The sequence below is a fragment of the Orbicella franksi genome, chromosome 3 (genome assembly GCF_964199315.1).
Source record: "Orbicella franksi chromosome 3, jaOrbFran1.1, whole genome shotgun sequence".
NCBI lineage: Eukaryota > Metazoa > Cnidaria > Anthozoa > Scleractinia > Merulinidae > Orbicella > Orbicella franksi.
The window spans coordinates 4,881,529-4,901,673 of NC_138147.1; the positions used below are offsets into that span (position 1 = coordinate 4,881,529).

General features: G+C 38.0%; 1 protein-coding gene across 2 annotated transcripts in view; it reads left to right on the forward strand.

The window, feature by feature from the left end:
- The window catches only part of LOC145480814 (von Willebrand factor D and EGF domain-containing protein-like), a 79,888-nt gene that overhangs the window by 51,115 nt on the left and 8,628 nt on the right, over nucleotides 1-20,145 (forward strand). For both annotated transcript variants that reach the window (XM_081459138.1, XM_081459139.1), the window contains exons 9-17: nucleotides 1,699-1,859; nucleotides 9,807-10,263; nucleotides 10,763-11,034; nucleotides 13,346-13,460; nucleotides 14,713-14,976; nucleotides 15,204-15,318; nucleotides 16,329-16,739; nucleotides 18,923-19,033; nucleotides 19,775-19,885. In XM_081459138.1, the coding sequence (XP_081315264.1) occupies nucleotides 1,699-1,859; nucleotides 9,807-10,263; nucleotides 10,763-11,034; nucleotides 13,346-13,460; nucleotides 14,713-14,976; nucleotides 15,204-15,318; nucleotides 16,329-16,739; nucleotides 18,923-19,033; nucleotides 19,775-19,885 (2,017 nt within the window). The remainder of the gene's footprint in view (nucleotides 1-1,698; nucleotides 1,860-9,806; nucleotides 10,264-10,762; nucleotides 11,035-13,345; nucleotides 13,461-14,712; nucleotides 14,977-15,203; nucleotides 15,319-16,328; nucleotides 16,740-18,922; nucleotides 19,034-19,774; nucleotides 19,886-20,145) is intronic.

The following is a 20,145-nucleotide window of genomic DNA, read 5'->3' on the forward strand; positions in this document are numbered from 1 at the left end:
ACGACACAGTAGTTTTATGGGAAACTTGCAGACTAATGCTATTTTGCATTCTTACGGCCCCGCATTAAAATTACTAACTACTGTTACAATCTCGGGTATATCTCGAAGCTCTTAGCGTTCAAAGGTTCTTTTGTTTTCTAGCTTAGCTACCTTTAGAAAGACATAGGTAGCTTAAATGTTTTTCTTAATCAGCACTTTGGGCAGCTGACCTGTGATTATAAACGCCCCGATGAAACAATCTTGAATATTCATGATCATGTAATAAGCACTTTTTCAGTCTTCCAATAATTCTATAAAGTCGTATGCTTTACTGACTTCTGTTCGGACAACGTTTTTTCAATTAGGTGTAAACAGAAAACCTCACCGCAAAGTTATAAAACTCAAATCAAATTTCTTGCTTATCCTGGTTTAGATTAATCGACCTTTTGAACAACCCGGCCCAGGAGCTCCACTTTTACGCATGGCTAAATCTGTATATTATTAGTTTCAATTAAGGTAGGATTTTTTTTCGAAAGTACTCTTTATGTCCTTTAACCGTCGGACGTACAAGCAAACTCATAACCCCACTGTAGTACAAGGGGCGGGGGAGGGGGGAGGGAGTGGATGGAAACGCCCCCCTGGGTTTTCGTTCTGTTAAGGCAGAGCGAAATAAATTTACATTGAATAAACAGCCCTGAGCTTGCTCTACAATATGACGGCATTTTTGTTCTACATGACGTCATTTGATCCGCCATCTTTGATTCGCCATCTTGGATCACTATTCTCTTAAAAATTAAGTCTCCTTGCGTACGTCTGGGAGGATTCAGAAGGCGGGAAAACTGTACTGTCCTGACGTCAATGCATTTTAACAGGAAAGGCATTGCAGTCGGCCAACTCTTCTCACAGGAGACGGCACTATTCACAAATATTCACAAAAAGGGATATTTATAATTCCGAAAACCTTATCAGTGTGTAAAATATGATAAAACAGACATTTTGTGTCTCCAAGTAAAGTTATTAAATTGGTCCCCAAAATGGGTCACCCATGACCAGCAACTCACTCGTGGTTCGTCGAGTGTCACCAGGAAGGAAAATAGTTGTGTTATTTTAAACAGAATATGTTGTTCTCCGTCAAATTAGACCCATAATTCTCGCGCTAAGTATTAGACGAGTTCAAAGCAACTTTAGCATTCTTTCGTATTTATGTCAGCTTTCAAGAAAATGACTATTATCGTATCCTTTCAATCGGACTGTTCAGTGTTGGCTGCCGCTCTTACTGCGGGCACACTCGCCGTGTGCGAGGCAAGAAATGACGGAGATTAGTACAAAATGCTTATGCAATGAAAATAATCAAGAATTTCTGAATTGGATGAACGGCACTTGGAAAAAGGTGAATCCTTTAAAAAAAAAAAAAAAAAAAAAAAAAAAAAAAATATATATATATATATATATATATATATGTGATCTACACGAAGCTTGCAGTTGCCATGGCAGCGTCAAAAATTATGGACACATAATTGGCGTATCAAAATTTTCGCGAGTGATGAATGAAAGTGCCCATCAACTTCCTCTACCTCCCAGCGTTGTACAAATAAGGGTTAAATGAGTTATGGAAGACTGCTCTGCTGCAAATACTTGTTGAAATATTATTAGAAAGTTCGGAATGCTCTCCCTCGTTCTGAATATAGGGTTAACTATTTTGTTCTCATTCGAGTTTAGGTGTTGTTTCCTTCTGGAGCAAAAGTGGAGATTTATCGAAACAGCTATGGACTTAACATCGTACTTCAAGTTGTTCGAGCCGAAAGCATTAATGACGAAGCTGGGCTATGCTTGTACAATGGCTCCCAGACCAACATAGACACATTTGGTTACAAGTGGAGGTAAAAATTTAACTCTTATCTCACTTGTAACTTATTTCAATTGTTACGTATTAACCTACTTTAAACTGAGCCATTTTAGTCCACTTTTGTGACCGATGTAGAGGGAGGTAATCATTGTTTCCTTTTTTGTGCCCAGCCACAGCGAAACTTGAACAGGCTAAAGTGCTATTGATAACGATAATACCCAACCGGATTTTGTTTAGATGATTAACAGTTATTCGCCAAAGGCAGAGTGAACATTGGTGAATATTCACTAATGTTCACTGAGCCTGAGGCGAATAATTGTTTTACTATAATTTTCAGAGGTGAATATCAAGGACTACAAAATAACCGAATAAAACTTAAAAAGACAGGCGCAATTGTTCGTGTGCATACATGTATGCAACCGTAGTTTTAATAATAAGCTTACATGTACATCGATTGTCCAACAATTTACTCATCGAGTTCGGTAGTAAAACAAACGAGCGAAACATTACGAAAACTAAATTCATCCGGTACCTTTATTTTACCGATATCGTTTTTGACTTCATTCACAGTTGTCTTCATCGCATAGAAATATGAAGAGCTTTAGTTTGAAGAAAAATAAATTTCGGTCAATCGATCTGACATGCTGGCGATCCGACGCAACCACAGCGTTTACGATTCTTAAAAGCCTTGAATACGAGTTCTTAAAAAGGTTTTTGGTCCAAGGGCGACAGCAGTCATTTTTAAAATCCAAATTCAAATATTCTGGACTTGGAGTGATGTCTTTGGAATAAACGAAAACTTCATTCAGCAACTGTCCGCCATGTTTACTTACCGAATTGGCAAAGATGGCGTGCGTGGTAACCAAGCTCTAGCAGGGTGAATATAACATCATATGATGAGCTTTTCGACCAATCGGAATATCCTATTCTTATATTCACCTCTGGAAATTACACTAACTAAAATTATTACTATTAGTATGTCAATTACTGGTTTATTACTACCGCTAGCATAACCTGGCTTCTTTTGAAATAGTGTCAATTTGGAAAATTGTATTGACTTTGTCAATTAATTCATTAGTACATGCCGTCTTATGCGTTTGTATTATTTTGGTAATATTTTATCTAATTGCTCAGAGCTACTGTGTACTCCTCCTCCTTTATTTACTAATATGTAATCACAAACTAATGATTTAAGTAGGTAGACATCAGACAGATAATCTCCCTAGGGGAAGTAGATTATGCAAGTTCTGTAAATTAAATCAAGTAGATAGTGAAAGCCATCTCTTGTTTCCCTGTAGTACCTACTCCTTACAGAGCCAGACATTCTTTAAAGAAATCAACGAAACAATACCTGGCATCAACGAGAATCAACATCAGATATCGTAGAACTCTGCAGGAACTCTCACGACTATAATATAAGCAAGCTTGTAATAAAGTACATTTTCTCCTGCATGATTATACGTGGTAGATCATTATCGAATGGAGATGATGTAACTTTGAATTATTAATGTTATAGAAATTTAAGCTTTTTTTGTTATTAATTAGATTAGATATGCTTTTGCAATACTGTGAATATGACGGTCATGCAAATAAAGCCATTACTGCCACCACTGCTACTACTGCTACTGCTACTGCTACTGCTGCTACTGCTACTGCTGCTGTTGCCGCTCCTGCCGCTATTGCTACTACCGCCTCTTCTGCTGCTACTGCTGCTTCTACTGCTGCTACTGCTTCTACTGCTGCTCCTACTCCTACTCCTACTCCTACCACTACCACTACTATTACCACTACCACTGCCACTGCCAGTGCCAGTGCCACTGCCACTGCCACTGCCACTGCCACTGCCACTGCCACTGCCACTGCCACTGCCACTGCCGCTGCCACTGCCGCTGCTACTGCCGCTGCTGCTGCCACTGCTACTGCTACTGCTACTGCTACTGCTACTGCTACTGCTACTGCTACTGCTACTGCTACAGGCTAATTGGGGAATGGCATTGTCCACCCTGAGTTTATCATTTTTTAACGTTTTTAACATTTAACCCTGTTCGGACTTGGGACGCGAGAAAAGGCGCTTAAAGTGTTCCCTTGAACTTTCGCGCTGAAACTTTCTCAATTTGAAGAGCATTTTAAATGTAATAAACAAAGTGCGTGACTCTTCTTCTGGATCGATTTAATGTCGATTAGTAAAACGTTTTTCCGAAATGCAAACATCCAAGCGTAATACAAATAAATAACAAGCTATTCAGAACTTTGCCGCTCGTATTCAGACCAGCACGAGTGAATGCGATCATATTTCGCCGCCTTTAAAAGAGCTAAATTGGTTGCTAGTGGCAACCCAGCTTTATTTACGTACTGCTATCATAGTCTTTAACTGCCGAACAAGCTCTCTCATCCTGATTCATCAGGAGAGGAGGAGAAGTAACCGTGCTTACCACCAGAAATTCAGCTGAACAGTCCACTTTTCAAGTCAGTTAGCGGTCAGAGGACGTTTTATTGTAAAAAAAAAAAAAGGCATTATTTGGAACTCGCTGGGCCGTTTCTTTAAAGTTATTAATTCATAATGGCTGCAGCCACATCTGGCTACTAACTATAGTTAAGACGGGGATAACTATAGTTAGCTATTTCGGGAATGTGACCGCTTCTCTGTTCGCTCTAACTATAGTTAGAAAATTTACGCCTCGGTGATCCAAAACAATATAGACTAACTACAGTTATACCCAAGCAGGGTTCATGGGTTAGTCTTAAGTTTACAAACAAACAACCAATCAGAATGTGACAATTCTTTTCGTACGTGCGAGATGAGCATATATAAATATGCAAAGTAAAAACCAAGCGTGAACAAAACTTTTACATACAACAAGGTAGCAACACGTGTAGCCTTGAAGCTTTTGTGCCGTCCTTGTATTTGCTGGGATGAATTCCAGACCTTCCTCGCAGGATTCTTTTCCTGAAACTACGAGCATCCGTTAAAATTCTCAGCTTATTTCTCATTTTTCTCCGACGGTTTGCCGCTCGAAAAAAGAAATGAGAAGAAAAACTAGACACACTTTACGTCAGTCAATTACGTTGACATTTCACTGATCAACGATTAGGGCCGTCACGAACCTCTTTTAATTCTGACGTCATCCATAGGCTAATTAGAACTAACTGTAGTTAACTGCGTGGTGTGATCACAAAGTCGACCGAAAGCACTAACTACAGTTAGGTATGACGTCACGTAACTTAAGACTAACTTAAGTTAAACTTTAGTTGCGTCGTAGATGTGACCGCAGCCAATATTATAACAAATAGCTGCTAATTAATTACAACAATAAATTTTCCTTTTATTGCTGTGATTGATAGCGTCTATTTGTCATAATATTAAATTTTAGTAGGTATTGTCTTTGAAAAGCTCCTTTGGGGAAAGTCAATAAAGCATGCATGTAAATGCCGTTCAGTGGATTAAATCAAAAAAACGCAAAATAGGTCTTATGCATTATTACGTCACATTCTCCACCAAGCCTCGTTTGCGAGAAATTTTCTAAAATCTTTCTCACTTAAGTGTTGTTTTCACGAGGGTAATTTTTTTAATCCTTGTTGCTTTGGGAATTCACCTGCAATTTTCAAAGCTAGGCTTGGCGGTGTCGCCATAACTGTGAAATTTACGCTCTGCTTTCCAAGCGAAGTAAGCTATTGAGCTGAAGAATTATGTACGGACATAAATCCAGTACGTCTTATGCCTACATGGTGGCTTTTTAGTTTTGGATTTTAGAACATGATGAGGCCATGTAAAACGATTTATAATTCATCACAGAGCATTTTAACGTGATAAGTGTTTTGCCACACCAAAATATCATCATCTCATGTTGCTTCCATGTACCATTTATGCTTCAACACCATTGCTTGAATATTCTTGAAGTTACGGAGGGTGGTGGTATTTTACCCATAACAGGTCCTATAATTTCAAAACAAGCCATATAATAGAGAAGAATAGTTATGAAACCCGGAAAACGTCAGAAGAGCCAGCGAAAATTCCAAGATTTATGTTGAAACGCGAACGACCGAGCGAAATCTTTTGTTTCGCGCTCATACACTAGGCAGATTTACATAACCGACACGTTTCTACTGGTTTTTGCGAAAGGCAAAGACGCAAATGCGTTTGATTTGACCCTCAGAACGTTTTTGCACGGTCAAGGCCAAAAAAAAAAGTTGAACCGTTATGGTCTGGAAAAGCATAAATTTTTAACTTGGTAACCTGAAATTGGGAATTCTTTTCACTCAATCTGCTTGGTACTGGATGTTTTGTTTACAAGGAACTCTTTTCCCGCGTCAACATTGGGATTTTTGTTGCCCTTCTCAAATGTCTAGGCAATTGGAAGCCATTTTTGCTGAGCTGAAGTCAAATGTTAGAGTCATTTACTAATTTTAGAGGTCTGAAATAGGGAATAGAGTTTTTATTTTTTATTTTATTTTTTGTTTAGGTCTGAAATAAGGTATGGAAAGTCACAGAGTTTGGTTTGAAATAGTTTACAGAATTTAAGGTTCGGGCCGCAGAGCCCAACAACAACAACAACAAAAAAACAAATAAATCCTTCATGGTATTTAATTCCGTTAATATTCTTTGTGTTTTCAAGTTTAATTAAAAATTGGCCTTTTTGATGGCCACAGCTGAGGAATATGGTAAAATCGGACAAGTTGCCTTGTGTCATTCTGCTAAAAGCAATGTTTCAACAACAAGCTACTGTCTGCAATAGTAAACTTGTTTTTACTTAAGAGTCCCTGTCCATAAAAATGGAAAATAACTCGGCAAGGGTCAAAAATTCGATTTCGCTCATATTTTCATGGTAGATAGGCTAGGGCATGACAAAAACTACTGGATAGTTTTTTTTGGCAAAATATCCTTTTATTTCAAAGAAATATGCAAATTACCAAATTCCGTTAAAATCGTCATTTGACGCACCATTTTATTACACAAGTTTGAGAGCTTCGCATGCAAAACAACATCATTCTTCCGTCTTTAAAACACTCAAATATTTTTGTGCAATGTTTAAATGTGTACTGGGTTGATTTTAGGGAATGTTGCGTTGTCTTTTTGGGTGCAAAATAATTAAATTTCCAAGACATGTATTTCATTCACTTAAAAGTACTTCGTGAATATAATTAATTTTCACTATGTGCGAAACCCTCAAATGGATCAAGCTTCTGTTGGTTGAATCGCAGAAGGATGTTCTACAGATTCCTGTAAAAATTTCTTTGGGCAAATGATTGTGAGCGACGCGAGAGCTTTTCAAAGTACGTCAAAATTGCAAATATTTGACCATCCGTCGTCAAATTTCAATTTACGGGTTAGACGTATATTTTAGCATGCGCCACATGATTTGACCTGTGTTAAATTGAAATAGACACAGAGCTGATAATTTCGAAATGTTCTAACCTCATTTGCTGTAAAAGGCAGGTGCAAAACCGATTTGACGTGTTTCTCTCACCATTCGTCGCACATAAAGCAGAAGTTTGCTTTTGTTAACATAACGTCCGATGTACATCGCCAACTCTGAACCTATTTAACGGTCGAATACCATGAATCTGTGACCCTCTTTCGACACATATGATCACCACTGCATCTAAGTCTAAAACGGCTGAGTCATTTGTAGATAGTTGCTTGCTTTGCACTACACCAAAATATTACGTTTGATCATCATGGTTTGATGGCTTGAATCTTTGCTTGCAGCGGTTCCTTGTTCGTCACACAATGTTGTCATTCCATTTTAGGGGGTAGGGGTAGGATAATTTCTATCCTAATACGTAAGGCTCCGTAAGGCTTGGAATCACTGGGAGCACACAATCGTGTTGAGCAGGAAGAGATTGAATTAAGAAATGAAAAGAATGAATAGTTTACCATTGCCCCTGTTGTTATCTTTTACTCGAACACCGCTACCTACATGCCCTGCGTAATACTGTAACGCTAAACTCATACCTAGGTCTTTTCGCGCTATGCAATTATTTTTGGTTTACATGTAATACAGTGGGCTACCCTCGGGGAAATGGGTGGTGGTCGCTTAATGGGGCTAGCCGCTTAAATAGAGGTTGGTGTACCTTGAATATTTAATTTTTCACTGTCGGGCTATAAATTACTTGGTGAACATTCAAGACAATCATGATAGACGTGTGTTTGAATCATCACTCGTCATGCACCTTCAATTTCAGACTCTTTTCTGCCATCGCCCTTTCCAAAACAAAGTTCTTAAATTTTGGGTGGCCGCTTAATAGGAGTAAAGACAATAATGAAACCCTTATCGGAATGACCAAATGGTGGCCGCGGAGGTAACCGGTCAATAGGTGTTTTATTTATAATATTTTACTGACGATAATTTTGGACTGTATTGACAACAACATACCAATGCCTCGCCACTAAGCAAACAAAATACGCCAAATAAAATGGCATGGCCAGGGCTATTCACTCACGTAATTACTAATTAAATTTAGTCTCTTTTTCTCACGAATTAGACACGTTGTGATTTCCTATTTTTATTTCAGCTAGTTCTTGCTTCATTGATCTATAATTTGCTTATGGCGATTTTCTTAAAATTCTAGTGAGTACAGGCATTAGCTTTATCAGCTGTTGTCTGAAACGTCAGAACGTACAAGAGACGTGATGTGGACCGACGCCACGTACACTCTAGAACGCGATTATATAAATATACAAATATTATTGTATATATGAACAAACAGATGAACAATGATTAAATTGTTTCAGTTATCCCGAGAGTACTCTATACAAAATAGATCAAAATGTGCAGCATATGCCGTGACAGCATTTCGTGACGAACAAATAACGGCTGCAAGACTGTGCTGCGCCGACACGCTTATCAGCAATGGTTAGCAATCGATCAAACGCAATATTTTGGCGAAGCGTAAAGTAAGCAACTATCTACAAATGACTCAGCCGTTTTAGACTTAGATGCAGTGATGTTCATAAGCGCAGAAAGATGGTCACAGATTCATAGTATTCGACCAATAATAGGTTGACAGTAGGCGATGTACATCGGACGTTAACCTTGTGTAAACAAAAGCGAACTTCTGCTTTATGTGCGACGAATGGTGAGAGATCGACTAGAAACACATCAAATCGGCTTTGGACCTGCCTTTTACAACAAATAAGGTTAGAACATTTCGAAATAATCAGCTCTGTGTCTATTTCAACTTATTATAGGTCAAGTCGTGTGGCACATGCTAAAATATACGTCTAACCCGTAAATTGAAATTTGACGACGGATGGTCAAATGTTTGCAATTTTGACGTACTTTGAAAAGCTCTCGCGTCGCTCACAATCATTTGCCCAAAGAAATTTTCACAGGAATCTGTAGACCATCCTTCTACTATTCAACCAACAGAAGCTTGATCCATTTGAAGGTTTCGCACATCGTGAAAATTAATTATATTCACGAAGTACTTTTAAGTGAATGAAATACATGTCTTGGAAATTTAATTATTTTGCACCCAAAAAGACAACGCAACATTCCCTAAAATCAACCCAGTACACATTTAAACATTGCACAAAAATATTTGAGTGTTTTAAAGACAGAAGAATGATGTTGTTTTGCATGCGAGGCTCTCAAACTTGTGTAATAAAATGGTGCGTTAAATGACGATTTTAACGGAATTTGGTAATTTGCATATTTCTTTGAAATAAAAGGCTATTTTGCCAAAAAAACTATCCAGTAGTTTTTGTCATGCCCTAGCCTATCTACCATAAGAATATTAGCGAAATCGAATTTTCGACCCTTGCCGCGAAATTAAGAATTTGTCTGATTTTTACAGGTAGGCACTCTTAAGTATCCGGTTAAACACCTTTTAGATGAATAAATCCACCATGTATTTTCACTTCTCTGTTTAACGTAACATAACTGCACTGTATTAGAGTTCTCTGTAATGAATCAAATAAGGCACTGTAAAGTCGAATTACCTATACGTTACCAACTAAGGAAGTTTCTGTCTCTTGCAGATTAAAACCCGGAACAAGTTACTTTGATACGCTGCCGGCGACTCTACTAACTGATGTTGGTCTGATGTATAAAGTATCTTGCTCGTGTCATAAGAAAGACAGCGACGGAAAGGCAGTGTGCATTAAAAGCCTTCCCGTGCACTTCCCTAACATCCTTGACAAAAAAGGAAATGTGGTTCAATTCCCTAGAGATCAAAATGCTGGGAGAGGAAAAAGAGACATTTGCTACTACTCAGACGACCTGCGAGAGGAGGATTTCGATGTATTCAAAAGTTACCTTGGGTCAGGTGGTCATCATCGTTACAAGCGGGCTGTGCTTAATAAGCCTAGATTCACAAAAGAAAACGCAACACTCTACTGTATGGAGAAGGTTTCAAACACAGAAGTCGGTAAATTGTGCGCCAGCCTTGGGGCCAATGTTCAAGCCAAGGTCAACTCGTGTTCTATAGATCTTGAGGTATTTTCTTTTTAATTTTTTCAGTGGAAGCAAAAATTATTGTTGAATTCAATTTTGTTAAGCTATTATGTTGCGACGTCACTTTATTGTTGTTATGGCTGTTGTTGTAGTCATTTTATTGTTTTTGTTGAATGAGCGAGTATCGTATGATCTTTTTTCAGCGAGTGATTCAAGATGGCGGACTTAATGACGACATATCACGTCTCGACCAACGAAAATATGTTATCCTGTAGAGCAACCCCTAAACCGTTTACTAAATTCACAATAACTTGAATTTGTCTCATTACAATGAAAACCCAGGGGCGTCGGGTTTCCATCTACCCCATCCTCTCTCTCGTACCACGGTTGGGGTATACGTGTTTTGATACGTCCCAGGGTCAACTGGTATACTGTCTGAAGAAACAGCCAAAGAAAGAAATTGATTGGGGTTGGAACAGGTTAACGACTATGATATAAGCTAATGCGTCGTTAACCCAAGTTTTGTACCTTTCTATTCTAGCTGACCGGCGAAACATCTTTTGCAATTTCTGCTGTTTCCATGCTTATGAATGAATGTGGTGAAATTGCGGGCAGAAACCTTTCTTCCTATTTGAATGAAAGCAGTGGAGAGAAACCGACTAATTCTTCTATGCTGTCAGACATCGCTGAGCAACTATGTCCAAACGATTGCACCTTCAACGGGAGATGTATAAACGGTTCGTGCCTTTGCAATAAAGGATATACTGCCAATGACTGCGCAGTGTCAACGGAACAAATACCTTATATATCCATGTAAGTCCTTTACTTTTTTTAAGAATGATTTTTTGTGGATTCCAATATTCTCTTTAGACCGACCTGTTTTTAATCTGCAACAAGAAGTGGAGGGAGCGGAGGGGGGTGGGGGGGGGGGGGGTGTTGACAGATTCGCGGTTATTTTTTTACGTGAAAGGGATTCCAAATACCTTCTTTACTTCGTAGTTTCGGTTATTTATTAGTCTGGGTTTACCAAGATTAAAACGTTCCAGTTTTAGTTGCTATTTAACTTGACTAATTTATAGTGCTAGTCACGCATGGCTTTGCCACTTGAACTGAAAAGAGTTTTAAAAGAGATTATAATTTCAGTGACATGTTATAATTCAAATTGGGAAATAATGTCGTAAAGAAAGCAAAAAGTAATTTGATGTATCGAGTCTCAGAAGCGACGCCGTCGTCGACTGCAGACAGGACGTTCTTCGGAGAAGAACAATGGTAGTATGAGTAGTATGAGTCGAGTATGGATCACCACAAGAGTTCAACATTCGTTGAAAGTTTTTTGGGGGGTGAGTTTATTTAACACAGATTCTTATTTCGCAGCTCAAATGGTTTTCTCACAAATGCGCTTTTGCTTCTCAGACGAGCGCTCAGTCGTGTTGTTATAGTTCTGAGTGTCGCGGAAGGAAGCTCCATTTCTTTTTCTAGTACAGTGGAACCCCATTAATACGGACAACAAAGGGACATGCTAAAGTGTCTGCATTATCCAGGTGTCCGTATTAAAGTGCCTATCAAGTAAAAAAATAATTGCGGCTTATTTGAAAGGCTTTTCAAAGTAAAGAAGAATGGCGTTTTCCTTTTTGGAATATCTTTTTTCGTTTTAGAGATAATCACGTTTTTGTATTAAAAGTGATGACGTCATAGGTGGTCCCACTCAATCAAGAATATCTCTAGAAATATTAAAGCAGTGCTCTTCAAACTTGGCACCAGAAATGTATATTACAAAAGAAACAAAATGACACCCATCGTGCCGTCGCCATGACAACAGTTATGCCGCTGGTCCTGTTTCAATTAAAACTAACATTACCAGATTTTATCGTAAACAAGGATCATCCACTCCCAACAATCTAATGGGGAGAGTTAAGACAATACGGGAATCATGTGTGTTCTGAGCAAGACCCTCTGTCCCTTTTCGAAGGGTCGCAAATTGGCATATTTGGTTTTTCACAGAAAGAGACTGGAACCAAAAGTGTTGCCATGGCAACAACCCAGAAGGTGTCATTCTCTTTCTTTTGTGATGCACATTTGTGGTGCCAAGTTTGAAGAACACTACTCCAGTATTCCTAGAGATATTATTGATTCAGTGTTTTACTGTTCAAGTGGAAACACCTATGACGTCATTAATTTCCTCATTTGCATAATACAAAAACGTAAATATCTCTAGAACGAAAAAAGATATTCCAAAAAGGGAAACGCCATTCTTCTTTACTCTGAAAAGCCTTTCAACTAAGCAGCAATTATTTTTTACTTCGTAGACACTTTAAGCAGGCTAATTTAAGACAAAATATATGAGCTTTTTAGTTGTCGGGACAAAGAAAACTGTCCGTTAGAAGCAGGTGTCCGTATTAAGCGGGTGTCCGTAGAGCGGGCTTTCACTGTACTTCACTTTCCTCGCTGGTGTTATGGAGGCCCGTCTATTCGATCGCTTGCGTTGTTTGTCACCGAACATGTTATAAAAATTGAAACGACTAAGAAGTATATATATATATGTTTTGTCGATCATCCGCTTTGCAATCTCGTCGGCAAGTACAGGAGAAATCTTCACAAAACTTTCAAAGCGCGAAGAACGAAAAAATTTCACCGGCAAACTTTCACAGCTAAACTTCGAACGTAATTTACATGCTCGTTACCAATTGGTCCATGAACAATAGAGCTGATGTATTTGTCTTGTGTTATAGTTTGCACATGCGCCTAACCGTTAAACCACCACTTTAAATACATAAAAAAACCGGTACAAGTAAAGAAAGAAATACAAAACATGTGACTAGTTATCGGAGTATCTTGCAATTGTGCTTTTATGTTGATCACAATTAGGAAGAAGGTTGTTTGGGGGTTAATAAGAGCACGGTTAACCTGCAATTTGTTATTGCCATACTTTATAACAGCAACGTAGCCCCTCAAAAAGGATAAAAGTCGAGGAACAAGAATAAAACATTTTTCATCCTATTTTTATACAACTAAATGATTTTAGAAATATCTACGAGCAAAAAAATGATAATAATAATAATAATAATAATAATAATAAAATGAAAAGCGCTCACTGAGGATATGTTGTGCTTTGCACTTTTGACAGGTTGCAAGGAAATGGTTTGTGCGATAGGCGTCAACGGCCGTGCAGGAAGGTAACGGTAATGGGAAATGGTTTCCTCAATTCTGCAAATTTGACCTGCCACGTGATGGAATTTAAGGTAAAAGAGTCATTTCTTTTTTTGTTTTGTTTTGTTTTTTGTTGTTGTTGTTGTTGTTGTTTTTATTATTATTATTATTATTATTATTATTATGACAATAAATGACAATAGACAAATTTATAAGGGTTATAAAGAATGAGTGTAATTTGTAATTCGTTTGTAAGTTAGTATTTCCCTGACATATATATTGTCCTAAGAATTTTTACAGTTGTAATTTTTTATAAGCCACTGATAAACATTATTATTATTGAAAATTAAAAAAAAATTAGTGTTATTATTATTATTGTTGTTATTATTATTATTATTATTTTATTTATTTATTTATTTATTTATTTTTGTTACATTACCATGTAGTTTACATTGTTTGTGATGAAAGTATGAATGACGTAGAATTTTACAACTTCTGATTAACGCACAGTTTGAAACAACACTCGAAGGTACCGCTTGAAGTGGGCAGGGAGAGGGCTTTTCTGACAATCCAGTGTGTTTGGATTAGTTCCCGTCGGCAAATTTAGTTAAGTTCTTAGAACCCCGAATAAAAGTGCTAAAGTTCCCTTTACCCTCGAGCCTCTTAATGAGGGGAGGGGTTTGGAGAGGGGCGGTGGTTGGGAAGTCTGGGTCTCTACTTTGCATTGTTTTGTTGATGGCAAGCTGGGAATTTAATAAAATCCATATCGTGGATTTCCGCGATACACATTTAACCGATATTTGGCTTTTGAAAACCGAAAACCTGAATCCCTCGTCATTTGACTTGAAGTCTATTTTGGCAAGGCAAACGTCAGAGAAAGTAGCCTACAAGCCTTAAAACGTTTTGGAATATTTTCTCCCAAGTGCTGTGTCCCGAATCATAAGCTGTTTGCCAGGACAATTGCAACATTTTCTAAACTGGGGGGGGGGGGGGGGCGGGGGGGGGTGTCCTCGGCCCTCGTCCCCCAACCAGTACGCCTATCGGCCCATGGTGATCTTAATCAAATGCCTTCTTACTGCAGCTAAGACGTGAGCGGTATTCTGCACGAGTTCTAATGTGTGACAAGGAAGTGGGGCCAAGAAGCTGGCTGAGAAAAATCTGGTGTGTCTCGAGGCCAGCTCCAGCTGCTCCACACTGGACGACTGGACGAATAAATAGTAGCAAATAAAACTATACTTTTTTCTAACTTAGACAGTGAACTTTCTTCTCTTGTAAAACAATTTTTCGATGCAAGCTCTTTAATAAATATGTTTGTAACCTTTTTCCCTCTCCATCTTACGTTAGGTAACCAGTGGTTCGTGGACTCCAAACAGCACAGAACTCTTATTTCCTGGCATTATGACAGATTTGGTGCTTGTAGATTGTTATTTACCCCAATCACCTGTCATGCCTGGTTACTATGACGCCTTCGTCGAGGGGACTCCAGCCGCCGGACTGATGATATCCGTTTCTAACGATGGTGAACGCAAAAGCGATAAAAACCTCACGTTTATATCTTACGACTCGGCGTGCATGAGTTGCAATGTTTCGTCTGGATGCTACGTAAAAGTAAGTGTGTTTGTGCACCAGTTAATATCTGTTTTTGGTTCTCGATCGAGCAATTGGCACATCAAAAGTTTCGTGATAATCGCCTTGGACACGTTGCCCCCTCTCCTCATTTCAGGCTAACTTGAGGTTTACGTGACTGATAATGAGACCGTTGAATTGTAAAGCTAACTACTAGTTGTCACAAGTTAAGAATATTGTACTAATCATTTCTTATGCTGATACCATAGAGCAACGCTTGCGTGATCAATCGTTATTGCTTCGCTCCCAACGAGGTCAATCCCAATGACTGGTGCTATCAATGTCTTCCGGATGTCAGCAAGAATACATGGACGAAACGCCTAGGTAATTCTTGAAGAAGTAAACTTTCTGCTGTAAATATTGAAGGATCGTCCGGATATTTGGCAGGGATTGTTCCTTGTTACGAGAGGCAGAACAGACAATGTCCAAGGACTAAAGTATATATCTACAGTCAATTTGAAATTGTGAACCGAATAATATAAAATGATTTGCTGTTTCAAATCGGAAAAAAAGTTGATTGGAAGTGGGAATATAATGGATATCTAACAATATCATGAATAAAAAAGAGAATGATTTCCAAAAGAGAAAGCGTGAACGGGACGAGAGCACCCATGCGAGGCGCTTCCCAGAATGTTATATATGTAATACTATGAGCTATTTACAAAGCATATAATATATAAAGATATAAAATACTGACACTTGAAATGAATAATAATAATAATAGTAATAATAATAATAATAATAATAATAATAATAATAATAATAATAATAGTAGTAGTAGTAGTAGTAGTAATAATAATAATGGTAATGATAATAATAAAACAAAAACAGAAAGAACAATAATAAAAAAGAAAATTAGTTTCTGTGACAGGAACAGTCCCTAGTTGATAACCAGGTACAGGAATAGTATATATCAAAGATATAACTTAATAATGAAAAATGACACTTGGTGACAAAGCTCTTGAAAGTTTAAACACTAGAAAACAGGGATGGGAGCAACTGTACAAATTAAATTGCAAAACTTGACCATGCGATTGAAATAAGAAGCTTGATAAATCCCCAGTTTCACCTCTCCCGTATAAATGGGCAATTACTTGTTTTTCTCTGCTTTTATGTTGTACAGTGTATAGCCATAAATGCCTATCCCTCCCCCTCAAAAATACAGTGGTTTATCGCATCACACGGTGGAACACTTAAGCAAAAAATACGCGGAAAAGACATGTTTATTTTAAAGGAGAAGTTAATTATGTGTTTCCTCCTCCAATAGTCACAGAGTAAAAACAGTTCATTTAGGGCAAGTAGCTATCCTATTACCTTTTATTTCATACTTTTAGTTAATCTACCACCTCAATTTTCATCGACCACCAAGTACTACGCAGTTCTTCAAGAGCACCTTGAGTTGACCATTGGCGTTTCTGACCCAGAAGGCATGCCTGTTACAGTTTCACTTATGAATGGAAGTCCAAGCAAAGCTGTAATACGCGAAAATGTTTTACTGTGGAACACCACCAATGATGCTAAGACTGATTTCTTTCTCAAAGCCACGGATGCGTGCAATGCCTTTTCCACACTTAATATCTCGGTATCCTTGCTTCACTGTCAGTGTCAAAATAATGGACGGTGTGTGCCTCATCCAAATAAACCCAGAGGGTCTGGGTACTATGAGTGCCACTGTCTACCTGGATTTACTGGAGACCATTGTGAGACTAACATCGACGAGTGCCTGTCTTATCCGTGCTATCGAGGTAATAGTCCTGATGGTGGCTTTTACGATGCATTCTCGGAAATATGTGGCCATGTTTTGGATCTGTGATTATTGTCCGAAGAGTATAAGTCAGTATTTGTGTAATCCTGAGCAGCTGCCTGTTAATTAATCACGTAACTTTTATTTATAACAAAAATAAAGTAAATCTTGGTCTACACGGGACTTTTCTGAGGTTAAAATGTTTTAAAAAAGTGACTTTTTGGGCAGCTTTACTACCCGATTGCCGGCACTCAGCGGCCAATAAAAAATTGAATCCGCGGGGACAAAAGGACAACAAAGTCCGTCATATTGACCAAGAACTACGGTGCCTGAAGAAGAGCGGTTAACTGCCCGAGACGTCGCGTTTTAAAAACATTTAAACCTAGAACAAGATTGACTTTTTTATCGTATATGTGAACATGAGAGGTTTTGAAAGTTTCAGAAAAACTATTAGTAACTAATTTAGGTAAGTTGATCTGATTAACGTTTAACTTGCAATTTAAGATGCTGTCTCTGTAAGAACCGACCACTGATTTTACTTCGAAAATTCGATTTTTCTCATAAGCTGGGATTTCAAAGCCCTTACCTAGTCAATCACTAAAATGAGTTTTGTTTCATTAAAAATTCCAATTGAAGTTTTCTAGGATTGATTGAAGTTCGGTCCGCTCGACACAAGTTTCATGTCCGCCGAAACTGGAAAAAATAGCACATATTGCCGGCGCTCTAAAAAAATAATATTTGCTCAAAAGTCCCAGTTCTTTTTTTCAACTATAGATATATCATAGCAGTTTGTTTAGCCTTGTTGCAATTATAATTCAATGTTGTTCCTCCAACGGTTAAAAGAAGATTTTCTACCCGTTAAATCGAGTTTTGAACCAAACGCGAAAATAGCTTTACTTTGAAAGCACGTTTTAAAAATGTGGCACCTGTTTGAAACTGCTGAACTACATGAATAGAAAGTATAAATGTGCCTTAATTTAAAACAATAATAAAATTTGTCTGCCCACTAGGTTTTCAAAACTAACGACCGCTTAAATTTAGGAAATTTTGAAAATATGCCAGTGAGTAACTAACACACTCCCCTTCGTAAAATGCTCCGATAAATTCCCGTAAATCTCTTACCTGGCTTCAAGATTAAAGTTTTGGTCCTTTGTAGCGATCCCTGAAACCTAGGTAGCATTAAAACTGTCAGCTTTTCCTTCCAACTGTAAGTTTACATATAAAGTAGATTTATACGTTCATCTGTGTCGAGCGTGACCGTCACATACTTCGATGTTCTTTGTATTACTGACCATTGTTTTCCTCGAAGCCGGTTTAATCATGTAGACTCCTCTTGAAAGGTTTGTAGAAGCACTCTTTTGGACAACTCTCGGCACACATACAAATATGAGCAGTAAACGGTGATTCAGGAAGCCAAGGAAGGATTGATAAATGCCACGGCCATTTTCTGTTTACAACAAGTGATTTAGTTCCCAATCTTCCCGTACTCACGGGAAGATTGGGAACTAAATCACTTGTTGTTGTTCAAAATTTCCTGAACTTTAAGCGGTCGTTAGTTTTGAAAACCTAGTGGGCAGACAAATTTTATTATTGTTTTAAATTAAGGCACATTTATACTTTCTATTCATGTAGTTCAGCAGTTTCAAACAGGTGCCACATTTTTAAAACGTGCTTTCAAAGTAAAGCTATTTTCGCGTTTGGTTCAAAACTCGATTTAACGGGTAGAAAATCTTCTTTTAACCGTTGGAGGAACAACATTGAATTATAATTGCAACATGGCTAAACAAACTGCTATGATATATCTATAGTTGAAAAAAAGAATTGGGACTTTTGAGCAAACATTATTTTTTTTTTAGAGCGCCGGCAATATGTGCTATTTTTTCCAGTTTCGGCGGACATGAAACTTGTGTCGAGCGGACCGAACTTCAATCAATCCTAGAAAACTTCAATTGGAATTTTTAATGAAACAAAACTCATTTTAGTGATTGACAAGGTAAGGGCTCTGAAATCCCAGCTTATGAGAAAAATCGAATTTTCGAAGTAAAATCAGTGGTCGGTTCTTACACAGACAGCCTCTTAATAAGCTCATATTAGTGAGAAATGGGGCTAATAAAATTGGCCAATAACAATTTCAAGTGGCTTCTGCTCATACGAAAACTGATTGCTGAAATGCTTTATACCAAGGTCGTTGCATCGATGGAGTTAACCACTTTACGTGCGTCTGCTATTCCGGATACGTTGGGAGAAAGTGTGAAATAAATTATGACGACTGCAGTTCTTCTCCTTGCATTCACGGTTAGTGGTCCAAGCTCTAAAAGCACAAGTAACGGCCCGAGGCAAATATCATTTCTATAAAATGTCTTTTAAAAGTTCTATCATATTTCCTAAATGTTTAAATTGATGTAATAGTCTTGCTATAATGAAGAAAATATACAAAATATATTGTATCCGAGTTGCAGTTCAAAGATTAAAACTTGAAAGACTACCGCGGTTATCTATACTGTACGCAAATTGGGCACTTGAAAAGTAAGGCCCGAGATCTAGCCCGCGTGAATCAAATTGCTGCCCAAGGAAACAGAGATCACCTTCTCGTTTACTCGTTTTCCATATTCCCAGTAAGGATAGATGTTCGAATGATGGTTATTGCGGGCAGGTCCGTGGGAAGAGGTCACCTCTTCCTATACAAACATGAGTTAAGTTTATCACAAGCTGCGGAAATTACTATTACGGTTCTAGTTGTTAGCTGCTCTCGTATGGCCAGCATCTACCTGAGATGTCATCTGTTAATAAATAAACTGCCATTTTTAAAACTCATCGGACGTCTTGCAACGTGCTGCAAAATCACAGTTTATCAAACTGTGCAAGGGAGTCTGGGTGAGAGTTTGAACAAAAGGCATATATCCTGTTCAAGCTGGCAGATTATCACCTGATTTCAGGTTAAATATCAGGCGATATTTAGCTGGAATTGTTAATGCCTTTATTTTCTTGTTTCACTGCTAATTCCTTTTCCTTGTTATATTGTATAAACCTTGGCAGGTAATTGCACTGACTATGTAGGGGCATATGAGTGTAACTGTGAACCTGGATACACTGGACAACATTGTACCATTGGTATTGATGAATGTAAATCATCTCCTTGCCAAAATGGTGAGTGGATTACTAAATACAATTAATTTAACTCATGGCAATGCATGAGTCAAACTCCGAGCCAGGGTCGACTGCATTGGTCTCTTACATGTACTACGGATTTGTACTGAGGGTCTGAAATGTAATGGTAGGAATCTCTTAAGTTTAATTGCTCGAAATAGTTGAGCCACAATCGGCGGAAAACAATCATCAATTGTGCTTTTGTTATCATTTTTCTGAAACCTAGTTTATATTGTTTCTTAAAATCTGTACTCAAACGC